The sequence below is a fragment of the Electrona antarctica genome, assembly GCF_951216825.1.
Source record: "Electrona antarctica genome assembly, chromosome: 5".
Lineage (NCBI taxonomy): Eukaryota > Metazoa > Chordata > Actinopteri > Myctophiformes > Myctophidae > Electrona > Electrona antarctica.
In genome coordinates, this window is record NC_136810.1 from 5,788,853 (window position 1) to 5,802,122 (window position 13,270).

The 13,270-nt window shown below is 41.7% G+C and overlaps 1 protein-coding gene across 1 annotated transcript; it reads left to right on the top strand.

The window, feature by feature from the left end:
* Window positions 1–7,162: 7,162 nt before the first annotated feature.
* Window positions 7,163–12,146, top strand: dnajb9a (DnaJ heat shock protein family (Hsp40) member B9a). Its single transcript, XM_079501952.1, has 3 exons — window positions 7,163–7,308; window positions 10,325–10,560; window positions 10,938–12,146. The coding sequence occupies exons 2-3, from the start codon at window positions 10,344–10,346 to the stop codon at window positions 11,366–11,368; spliced, it is 648 nt and encodes a 215-aa protein (XP_079358078.1). The 5' UTR covers window positions 7,163–7,308; window positions 10,325–10,343; the 3' UTR covers window positions 11,369–12,146.
* The last annotated feature ends 1,124 nt before the right edge of the window (window positions 12,147–13,270 follow it).

The following is a 13,270-nucleotide window of genomic DNA, read 5'->3' on the forward strand; positions in this document are numbered from 1 at the left end:
ATGTAGCCTACAGTACAGTAGAGTACAGTACAGTACAGTTATTATTCATTTTTCAGAAGTAGTGAAAATAGCAGATCTGCATGCACGCAACGTCTCGTGATGCAAGGCATTGAGCTTGTAGATCTGCTATTTTCACTATTTTTAACCCATTCAGGATGCGAACCCCTTTTGGTGTTTTAAGCATTATGTTATACTCTAGCAATTGAAAAATAGCACAAGCTCATAGCGTGGCACAGAGTGCTGTGCTACGAGCTTGTAGATCTGCTATGACTGATATTCTTTCAGAGCAAACGTTTTTAACTCAAATCTGTGCTTCTGGGGGGTCCCTGGGACAACATATTTTCAGATGGGGGTCCACAGCCAAATACAGATAATTCTGGGGTCCTTTACATGAAAAAGGTTGAGCACCAGGTCTAAATGGGTTAAAATGATACAAGGGAATGGTTTTGGACATACGAGGTCTCCACCAAACAGCCACAATATTTATATTGTATCATTTTGATACAGTAGATTGTATTTTTGTAAACTCTAAACTCCATTGTGCATCCCATCAGTGGGAGTGACGGGAGCATTGTGATTGGCTAGCGAGTAGTATAGATCCCATAAGCCAGAAGGACAGTCTTTTTGTGAGCGCAACATGAGTTGGTCCTAAATTAATATGGTCTGTCTGTCAGCTAGAAACCATGTATGTCCAAAATAGTTACTTTTCAGGAGATGGAAAATAATAACCTTCTAATGTATAGTTATTTATTTAGTCACAAGATCTTGTTCATACTTCAATAGTAGATGAATCCATCAGGGACGCTGAGATTGAAATTGAGAACTATTCTTTGATCAGAAACGACAGAAACAGGCATGGTGGTGGCGTGTGTATGTATATTCACAAAGACACTGAATATGTTACTCGTACTGACTTACAGCATGATGAAATTGAAACTGTGTGGGTTGAATTAATTTTCAAAAAGGCTAAATCGGTATTAGTGGGCACCGTCTACAGACCGCCTGACCAACATGGGTTCTATGATATACTTGAGGGGTGCTTAGCTGAGGAGGAATGTGTAGAGAAAATCCTGATTGGCGACTACAACACAGACATGCAACGTAAGGAAGCACCTGTGTTTAAGTCATTCAGTAAGTTCTGTGATCTACATAGTGTCAGTCAGCTAATTACCCAACCCACTAGAGTGTGTAATTCTACTCAAACTGTCATTGATCTCATTCTGTCCTCGGACAAATCCAGAATCTCCAAGAAAGGGGTTATTGTATGTGGGCTTAGTGATCATTTTATGATATTCTGTACCCGCAAAATACAAAAACTTAAGACCGGCTGCCACAAAACAGTCATATCAAGGGACCTCAAAACCTACTCTAGTGAGGTTTTTAACCAAGTATTGGAGAGTCTGGATTGGTCCGATGAGCTTAAAAGCACACTTGTCGAAGAAGCTTGGCTTGGCTTCAAAACCAAATTTACATCAGTACTGAACAACATGGCTCCTTTGAGAACCACCAGGGGCAAAACCCGCTCGGAACCATGGATGAATTCGGACATACTGGCTGCAATGAAAGCCAGAGACAAAAAATGCTCTGAATTTCTAAAATGCAAGTCAAAGCAAGCCAAGCGCTTCGACAGTGTTCGCCAAGCTCGTTTGAACAACCTAAATACCCAACGAATCAAGCTAAGAAACAATGTAACTGCCATGACCAAATCAGCTAAAAGTAACTTCATTAATGATAAAGCTCAGGAAAACAAAAACAATCCTCATGAGCTCTGGAAGCTACTAAACAATCAACTAGGCTATGGTCAGAAACTAAAAACCAGATTTTCAAACATAAACATCAAATCGGACAACACTCTCATCACTGACAACCTTGATGTGGCCAACTACTTGAATATCTTCTTTACAAACATAGCAACAACTCTGGTTAACAAACTGCCCTCCCACTCTGGGCTCTTTGGTGTAGAGCACATTACAACCTTCTACAGAAACCTAGGTGTTTGTAAAGACGATTTTAAACTAGTTATGGTAACAACTGATGAGGTAATTAAGAAACTGAGTGCCCTCCAACCCCACAAGGCCACAGGCCATGACAACATTCCCTCCAAATTTCTCAGAGACTCAGCCATCTCTATAGCTCCAATCATCACCCACATAGTAAACCTCTCCATCAAACAGGGACAGGTCCCCCAAGATTTCAAACTGGCCAAAGTAACCCCCTTGCACAAGAAAGGGAGTAAATTAGACCCCGGCAACTACCGCCCTATTTCTATTCTTAGTTCCATCTCGAAAGTGATGGAAAAAATAGTCTATGAACAGGTTGAAAAGTATCTTGCCACTAATAAATTATTGTACGAGTTCCAATCTGGCTTCAGAACATCCCACTCCACTGACACATGCCTTCTCTATTTGAGCGACCACATCAAACAAGAGGTGGACGCTGGCAAATACTGCGGCATGGTCATGCTGGACCTCCAAAAGGCTTTTGACACCGTGAACCACTCCATACTGGTTAACAAGCTAAAAGCAATTGGTTTCGATAGCACATCAGTGAGCTGGATGCAATCCTACCTGGAGGGGAGAGAACAGATGGTGGAAGTGAACGGAACACTGTCCCCCCCCCTCCCAGTGAGCTGTGGCGTTCCACAAGGAAGCATACTAGGGCCTCTACTGTTCCTAATATATGTAAACGACATGACTTCAGCTTGTGACTGCAACTTGTTCCTGTTCGCAGATGACTCAGCACTACTGGTCTCGGACAGGGACAAACTGCAGGTTGAAAATGCCCTCAGCTCTGAACTCGGTAGAATCTGCACCTGGCTCGCTGATAACAAACTATCTTTACACCTGGGAAAAACTGAATCCATTCTCTTTGGCTCTATTAGTAATCTCAGCAAGGCAAATGGCTTCTTGGTTAGAGTGGGTGACAATGTTATCACACGTAAAGATGAAATTACCTACCTAGGTTCCATCCTGGAGGCTAATCTTTCCGGTGATAAAATGGCCACCAACGTAATCAAAAAAGTCAACCATAGAACAAGATTCCTCTACAGGATCTCCTCACTGGTCAACAAAAACACCTTGAAGACCTTAACAGGAGCCCTTGTACAGGGTTTCTTTGACTATGCATGCACCTCCTGGTACCACAGCACCTCAAAGGCCCAAAACAAACTGGTCAGGCTCCTACTTGATCTAGCCCCCCGAACCCACCTCACCCCTGCCCACTTCGACAGGCTGGAATGGCTTAGGGTCGACGACAGAGTACAGCATCTTGCAATGGGTCTGGTCCACAAGATTCGATACACCACCAAGATACCCATGTACCTGTCTAGATACTTCCTTAATGTTAACGAAGTCCACACCCACAACACCAGAGGGAGTGCAACGAACCATGTACAACCCAGATTCGGCACAAACAAGGGACTAAATTCTTTTCGCTCCTATGCCACCAAAATGTGGAATACCCTACCAACTGTCATTAAGACATGCGAATCCCTTGACTCCTTCAAAACCGCTCTCAAAGGGCACCTACGGATGGCTGCAATTCGAAACTGGCCCCCGTAAAATCTGAATCCCCCCCCACCGCCCCCCCCTTTTTTCCCCTCACTGTATATATTTCTTTTCCCTTTTTACCTCCTTTATGATGAATTCCTGTTCTGTCTATAGAAGTGTCTATTTGTACGTCTCTAAATGTTTTGATGATTTGAACATGGTGGACCCTATTGGAAACAAGTGTAATGCTTAATTGGGTCGTCCACTCACAGTTAACAGCCTTTGTATTGAGTTTGTGCTTGAAATGTACTGTAATTCTGCAAACTGTTAATAAATTCTTCAATCAATCAATCAATAATAATAATAAAACGTCCAGGAATAAAACGTAATTTTATTGTCAGTCTTATACTACTGTAAAAGTAGGTTTATTTCCAAATAGGAATGCAGTGACTGCTCTATTATATGGAACCTTCATTTAATAAGTCATTTTCAGAAATACTGAAAATTTAAATAGACAGGTGAGCACAGCAGATCAATATCAACAGAAAAAAAGTTACATTAAATAGCATAACATGATCGTCCTCCATTTTCATTGAGGAATATGAATTTATCCTGTCCAATATTTGCTAATATGAGAACCACTGTAGTATAATACATTTAGGTTAACACTTTGTGTTTCTGGTCACATTTAGTATCCACACATTTACTATGAAACCCAGCATCTGGCGTCCGTCACACCACCATATATGGTTGCCAATCCATCATGCCTTGTGACATCACTTGACATCATGAAGACCCTTAGATCTCAATATATGGTCACACCTCATGACATCACGCCTTGTGACACGTCACGCCACCATATAATAGATCATATGGCCATCTCCATTATGAAGATCACGACACTGACCTCATCTAACCCTGGATACATTTGTTGTATCATCGCAAATTTGCGATGAAAATCCTTCAATCTGGTGCACTTTGAGATCAGAATTAAGAGGTTAGATCTATAAAGAACTAAACACATATTAGATTATTATCATCTTTACTGTGCTATTGCCATAAATTCAATCAACCAACTGCAATCAACTGCAAACCATTTCACCGGTGGGCAGTGGGCCACAGGTGTATTGATTGCATAATGCAATTTGCAACTTGCATTCAACTGCATGTGGCATATTATTACAATTATTCTATTGTGTCTTGTGTGAGATCTTAATTTTAATAACTGTTTTTTGGATAGGGCAGTGGTGGGCAACTTTGATGATGGAGAGGGCCACTATATGTCACACTCACTCCAGAGGGCCACAATGCATATAGTCAAAAAATAGCTGATCTACAAGCTCAAACTGCGACTTGTTATCTGCTATTTTTGCAATTTTTTTATTGGAATCCTGAATTATTTTTAGCTGCCGGTATTTCTGAATTGGAATCCTGAAAATTACATTTTTTATTTAATTTCAAATACATTTATATGTTCTTATGTTAACTTTATGAACTTAAATGCAAATACATTGGACATAAAAAAACTAGTAGGCTACTAGTCATTAAGCTACTAATATAGACTGAAGTAATAAAAGCGGATCATGCATGCATGTTTGGAATTGTAACAGCTGAAATCAATAATATATCAGTATTCCGATATTAACCTGCGTGCTGCATTAAGTGAAGGTGGGGGCCACATGTGGCCCCCAGTTGATATTAACCTGCGGGCTGCATTAAGTGAAGGTGGGGGCCACATGTGGCCTCCAGTTGATATTAACCTGCAGGTCGCATTAAGTGAAGGTGGGGGCCACATGTGGCCACCAGTTGATATTAACCTGCAGGTCGCATTAAGTGAAGGTGGGGGCCACATGTGGCCCCCAGTTGATATTAACCTGCGGGCTGCATTAAGTGAAGGTGGGGGCCACATGTGGCCTCCAGTTGATATTAACCTGCAGGCCGCATTAAGTGAAGGTGGGGGCCACATGTGGCCACCAGTTGATATTAACCTGCGGGCCACATTAAGTGAAGGTGCCCCCCCCCCCCCCCCCCCCCGCCCACCCCCTTTTTCCCCTTACTGTATGTTTCTTTTCCCTTTTTACCTCCCTTATGATGAATTCCTGTTCTGTTCTTTGACTTTATATAGAAGTGTCTATTTGTACATCTCTAAATGTTTTGATGAATTGAACAAGGTGGACCCTCTTGTAAACAAGTGTAATGCTTAATTGGGTCGTCCACTCACAGTTAACAGTCTTTGTATTGAGTTGTGCTTGAAATGTACTGTAATTCTGCAAACTGTTAATATATATTTCAATCAATCAATTGTAAATGAAGTAATGCAGATGTTTAACAATAATTAACTCTTGAGTTAAAGATAAGGGTTAAATATCTAATAAGTGTCCAATTTGGTTAACAACTCTCCTAGTTGAAAACCACTATAATACAATTCCTATTAGTAAGGGCATTTTATCAGGTATTTGACCAATCTGGGAACTAAATCGTTACCAAGAAATTTCTTCACCAATGTGTTTCTAAAGGTGTCTAATAACATGTACTAAAAGTTTGAAATTCAACTCCCGTGTGAAATTGAGTTATTAGCATAATATGTGACCATACCCTTAACATCCTAAATAAGGCAAAAAAGTCCAAATTTCATCATTCTTTAAGTAGCATGTGACATATGAAACTAGGGGGTTTTCATGACTCTGAATCCATTCCAAGCATTAGTTTTGCACAAAAAACACTCCTTGGGCTAAATTAGGCCATATCCACTTGACCAAATGGGCTGACCTCATCACGTTTGTGAGGCCGTTTTCCTCCCAAGGAGTGTTTTTTGTGCAAAACTAATACTTGGAATGGATTCAGAGTCATGAAAACCCCCTAGTTTCATATGTCACATGCTACTTAAAGAATGATGAAATTTGGACTTTTTTGCCTTATATGTTATGGGTATGGTCACATATTATGCTAATAACTCAATTTCCCACGGGAGTTGAATTTCAAACTTTTAGTACATGTTATTAGACACCTTTAGAAACACATTGGTGAAGAAATTTCTTGGTAACGATTTAGTTCTAGATTTTGATAGATTTCTCTTACTATATGCTGCATATTACGCTGTACCATGGCTCCCCCTAGTGGCCGTTTATGCTACGTGCACGCTCCAGCAGCAGCGTTGGTGCGCATGTGCACACCAGTATGTGTGTTCCCCGACTGTTGTTGACACTTTATTAATGAAACTAAAAGGACTCTTGACACTTTAATAATAATAAAAGGTGACGTTTGAAAACAGTGTCGTCGTTAAGCAGCAGGAGGACGTTTGTTAGCAGCTCAACCACTGAAACTGAAACACAGCAGGTAAGATGATGAACTGATTGATGTCTTTTGCATCTATTTATATTTACTGATCTTTTAAGATGGAACATAAGTCATTATATTTACTATTGTATCTGCTTGTTTGATATAATAACTGTGATCATAACAACGTATACACAGGTATATTATATGTCTCACTATGGTAATACCAGAGCCACATTTCTAAGGCTCTGGGTAATACCTATATATATCTATGATACCTATGGTCAATGGCACTCACCCATTACTCCGGTACGGCAGGTGGCGGTATGTACCACCAATCCACCAATAAAGGAGAGAGGAAGAAGTCTGAAGGAAAAAAAGAGTAAAGAGAAGAAGATGGCAAGGCTGCTCTTCTTGGCCATTCTCTTGCATAATATTTCAAATCTAAACAACATATCATTTTAATGTTACTGTAGTTATAGGCAAACATTTAATGAAATAGCCAACCTGACGTCTCGGACTCTCCGTCTCCGAAAAGTAAAGGGTGAGTGAAAATGAACGCTTTGTTTATGTTTTTTGTAACCCCCCAATGGAACTGCAACTGCTAATTGGGTTGTTTTAGAATAGATTGACCACTTGTAAAATATAAAATATATATTTGAGACATGGTTGAAAGATAAATCCGTACGTGCATGTTCACATCATGTATACCATTTTTCAAATAAATATATATATATACAGTATATTTTTACATTTTGGACAAATAGCCAATTTTACATCGAGGTACCCAGATGTCCCGACTCCCTAGTGCCCATGTGGCACCTATCCTGTATCTATCCAGAGCCATATATTGTAATTTGGCTGTGGCGTTCCACAAGGAAGCATATAGGGCCTTTACTGTTCCTAATATATGTAAACGACATGACATCAGCTTGTGACTGCAACTTGTTCCTGTTCGCAGATGACTCATAGTCAGAGAATATTATCAGTATAATCTGGGAATACATTTCTTACCAAGAATTTTCTTCATCAATGTTTTTGTAAAGGTGTCTACTAACATATCCCACATTGGTTTATATTCAACCACCCTAGGGGAATTTTTGACAGCTGCTGAAAGTTGGCCTGTTGGGGTACCATCAACAGCCAATATATGGCAAAATGTTCTAAATTTCATTATGTTTTAAATAGCATGTGACGTGTCAAAATAGGTCGCTTTCATCATTCTGAATCCATTCTAAGCATTAGTTTTGCACGAAAAACACTCCTTGGGCTAAAAACGGCCATAGACACATGCCCAAATCAGTGGCGTATCCAGGAATTACGTTTTGGGCAGGCAGAATCATGTGTTAATTGTCGTCTCCCCGCGCACAATCGTAGCACTAAAGGTTTTCAAAGAGATATACTTGCCAGACGAGTAGGATACAAAGGCTGAAAGGCATGCATTTACATTCCAATGGGTGATTGAGGGTCGCGCTCTACCGCAACGGCCAATCAGATGTCCATTAATAGTTCTCAGGTCTTGTTTTTGTCTTAGTTTTTTCTCATTGTATGGATTTTGGCCAGGCCAGAAATGGATTTGGACAGGCGGACGCCTGCCCTCACCTTATTGTAGATACGCCTCTAGCCCAAATGTGCCCTAATGTGCCTCATCACATTTGTGATGACAGCTATGGCCTTTTTAAGCCCAAGGAGTGTTTTCCGTGCAAAACTAATGCTTGGAATGGATTCAGAATCATGAAAACCCCCTAGTTTGACCCCTAGTTTGGCCCAAGCCCCCAGTAAGGCTATCCAACGTTGAAGATGCCACTACCTACTGGCAAAATGTGGAATTGCAGCACTTAATGGAAGTGGACGGACGTTCATGACGTCACGTGAAAAGCCCGGACCTCAAAATTGAGGTCCGGGGCTAGGCTAGACTAAACTTCCGCTCGCTAGAGCCATTGAGTTATAATTATACTTCCGGAAGTCTTCCGGGTGCTTCAAAACGCCACTGAGCAACTTCCACTGAAATGAATAGCGGGGGGGGGGGGGGGGAGTTAACGCTCCAGTTCGGTCTCTATCCTTTATATACTCTATGGTGTGGCCATAGCCACTTGCCCAAATATGCCCAAATGTGCTGACTTCATCACATTTGTGATGACGACTATGGCCATTTTTAGCACAAGGACTGTTTTTCATGCAAAACTAATGCTTGGAATGGATTCAGAATGATGAAAACCTCCTAGTTTGACACATCACATGCTACTTAAGGCATAATGAAATTTAGAACATTTTGCCTTTTATAATGGTTGTATGGTACCCCAACTTTCAGCAGCTGTCAAAAATTCCCCTAGGGTGGTTGAATATAAACCAATGTGGGATATGTTAATAGACACCTTTACATTTTGATTGATTGATTGAAGTATTTATTAACAGTTTGCAGAATTACAGTACATTTCGAGCACAAACTCAATACAAAGGCTGTTAACTGTGAGTGGACGACCCAATTAAGCATTACACTTGTTTACAACAGGGTCCACCATGTTCAATTCATCAAAAACACATTGGTGAAGAAAATTCTTGGTAAGAAATGTATTCCCAGATTTTATTAATATCCCCTGACTATCAGCACTGTTGGTCTCTGACAGGAACAAACTACAGGTTGAAAAGGCCCTCAGCTCTGAACTCCATAGAATCTGCACCTGGCTCGCTGATAACAAACTATCTTTACACCTGGGGAAAAACTGAATCCATTCTCTTTGGATCAAATAGTAATCTCAGCAAGGCAGATGGCTTCTTGGTTAGAGTGGGTGATTTTGACTTCCCAAAACAAACTGGTCAGGCTCCTACTTGGCCTCACCCCCCGAACCCACCTCACCCCTGCCCACTTTGACAGGCTGGAATGGCTTAGGGTTGATGACAGAGTACAGCATCTTGCAATGGGTCTGGTCCACAAGATTCGATACACCACCAAGATACCCATGTACCTGTCTAAATACTTCCTTAATGTTAACGAAGTCCACACCCACAACACCAAAGGGAGTGCAACAAACCATGTGCAACCCAGATTCGGCACAAACAAGGGACTACATTATTTTCGCTCCTATGCCACCAAATGTGGAACGCCCTACCAACAGTCATTAAGACATGCAAATCCCTTGACTCCTTCAAAACCGCTCTCAAAGGGCACCTACGGACGGCTGCAATTCGAAACTGGCCCCCGTAAAAATCTGAATCCCCCCCACCACCCACCCCTTTTCCCCCTCACTGTATATGTTTCTTTTCCCTTTTTTACCTCCTTTTATGATGAATTCCTGTTCTGTTCTTTTTGACTATATAGAAGTGTCTATTTGTACGTCTCTAAATGTTAACAAGGTGGACCCTCTTGTAAACAAGTGTAATGCTTTATTGGGTCGTCCACTCACAGTTAACAGTCTTTGTATTGAGTTGTGCTTGAAATGTACTGTAATTCTGCAAACTGTTAATAAATATTTCAATCAATCAATCAATACAGTTGTTGGCACGGTTTCCCATAACCTTCCTGTAACCTTTTCTATTTTGTCACTTTCTTTAAAATGCAGGAGGTCATCAATCAGAACTATGGCAAATGCACAGCCTGCCATAACGGTTGCATTGGCCATCTTAACGATAACAGAACTGATCCTCGCCAAGAAGGACTACTACGACATACTGGGAGTTCCTAAAGATGCTACTCAGCGTCAGATAAAGAAGGCTTTCCACAAGCTTGCAATGAAGTATCACCCAGACAAGAACAAGAGCCCCGATGCTGAACTGAAGTTCAGGGTAATTGCTGAAGGTAAGATAGGTTTTATGTTTACTGATAGTTTGTAGCACTTATTCATTGTTTTCTTTGCAGTCTACGTTGAATGCAGTTCATGCCATTTATATGCCTAAATTACTGTAACATGTAGAGCTTGTGGGTTTCTTTACATACAAAAAGACACTGATGATTGCATGTGCAGTTAGCTATTAATAATATTATTATTATTTTGTGTGTGTGTGTGTGTGTGTGTGTGTGTGTGTGTGTGTGTGTGTGTGTGTGTGTGTGTGTGTGTGTGTGTGTGTGTGTGTGTGTGTGTGTGTGTGTGTGTGTGTGTGTGTGTGTGTGTGTGTGTGTGTGTGTGTGTGTGTGTGTGTGTGTGTGTGTGTGTGTGTGTGTGTGTGTGTGTGCAGCATATGAAACCTTATCAGATGAGGACAAAATAAGAGATTATGACCATTCTGGATACGGGACACACTTCAATGGGGAGACCCAAAGTGGATATAGGCACAACGTCCACCAACCATTCAACTTTGACACGCTCAAAGACTTTGACATTTCCAGTTTGAACAGGCATGCCCGTCACAGAAGACATTTTGATGACCATTCTAAGTCTCATCAGGAGGCACACAGTAAACATAAGAAGAAGAAGAGGTTCCCAGGAGGGTTTGAGGCCGGAACCTTTGATGACATGTTTGCTGACATGGAGAAAATGTTTACGTTTGAAAGACACAACGAGCACGTGGATGATCGGTTTCAAGGCTCGTCAAAACAGCACTGTAGAACTGTGACGCAACGCACGGGAAATATGGTGACTACATACACAGACTGCACTGGCTCCTGATCGGATCAATTATAAAAGACTGCACTGGCTCCTGATCGGATCAATTATAAAAGACTGCACTGGCTCCTGATCGGATCAATTATAAAAGGATTTAAGACTTGAAAATGCCTTGGCTTGGGGCCAGTGGTTCTCAACATGCCATGGCGTCCCCAGCTAAATGATTGATAAGAGTACTATAGATGAATAACAGTTTAAGTCCACTAATTATCCATAATGTATAAATGATGGATAAGGGGTCAGGACAACTAGGCCTTTTCGTGGAGGGGCCAGAATAAAATGTATTCGTCTATAGTTATAGTACTATACTATAGTTGTATGTACAAGGAAATGCAACTAGAGCAGGGCTCTTCAGGCCAAGGACCAGCCCCCAGACACTATGTATTAATTTTAAACTGTATTTCCATAGATGGTTTCATATACTTGTTTGACAGCACTATCATCAGTGTTTATTAATTAATGTTCATGTGCATTGTCTACACACAAATAGACCAACATGTCTATTGTCTTGATGTTATAATCACCTTTAGTTCTGTCTTTCTTGGTAGATGTTTGTAGCAGCCAATGCTTACACACTAAAATGTAAATGTATTCTGAAGCGTGCACTAATGGAACATATGGTACTTCCATTTGTACACTCTTCTGAGTTAAATTTAGGATTTTTCAGTTTCACCTGTAAGGACTTTACAGAGCTTACTCATAGAGCATCACTACGCCTGCGTTCTCACTTGGATCAGCGGTTGTGTGCACAGACACAATCACTCCACAAGTAAACAGCAGGCAATCAGATGAAGATGAAGCAGCCTGCTTCATCTGTGTCAAATCACTGTCCTAGGGGCACGGTGGCACAGTTGGTAGTGCTGTCGCCTCACAGCTAGAAGGTCCTGGGTTCGATTCCCGCTCGGGGTGCTGTGTGTGCTGGCGGCGTGTTTCCTCCTCCGCGTCATCGGTGCCCATACCCGAGGCAGGGGTTGGCGAAAGGGCCTTTCTGTGTGGAGTTTGCATGTTCTCCCCGTGTCCCCTAGGGTAGGTACCCTCACAAAAAACATGCAGTAATCCTGGTCTCTAAACTGCCTCCCCCTGGCCAGCCGGGGTGCCTGATGGAGGGGAAAGGAACTGGTTGGAATAACGTGTTCCTTCCACGCGCTACGTCCAACCAGGGAAACTCCCCCCTGTCAGGTGTAAAGGAGCAACTTAGACACTCGGGCATGAAGGAAGCATGAGTTCAAGTCCGTTGCTCTCCCCAGGTTGGCGGAGGGTGTGTAGAGCCCAGGATCACATTAGATAATTGACACAGGGGTGAAAAATGGGTTACAAAATCGTGGGATAAAAAAATAAAATCACTGTCCTGCGTGTCATGTGGGAAAAAGTTGACCACCATCCAGCTCTTGTCGTGGGTGGGCAAAAGGGCAGGTGCATGGAACGAGCACGAACACTACAGTTTCACAGGAGTGTGCTCCGCCTGTCAGAATACCCACTGTCCTGATGTCCGATCGCCTCTCATTGAAAATGAATTACTATGCACGTCAGTCACTTCCCATGTAAAAAGCCCAGTGCTACCAGTGCTGTGAACAGATATATTGCATGTTGGCCTGTGTACTGTAGTAGGGAATACACGGACAGTCAGACACAGTTGTGCAGGTGACAAACATTTCACTCTGAAATTAAATTTGTGAATGTGTGAAATCCTCAAGGGTCCTTCCCCATCCAGGGTATCAACAACAGGGTAGTTGCATGACATGTCATACTGTAGATCTCTGCCTACTGTATTGGGAACTTCTAAATGCAAGGTATAGTAACAAACCTACGCCAGTCGCCCACTGCTTTGAAAACCAATTGTGTGACCGCCCAAATATAGAAGACCACCACAACCGTGGTAGACTAGATGTTTAAAATGTTTAAAAC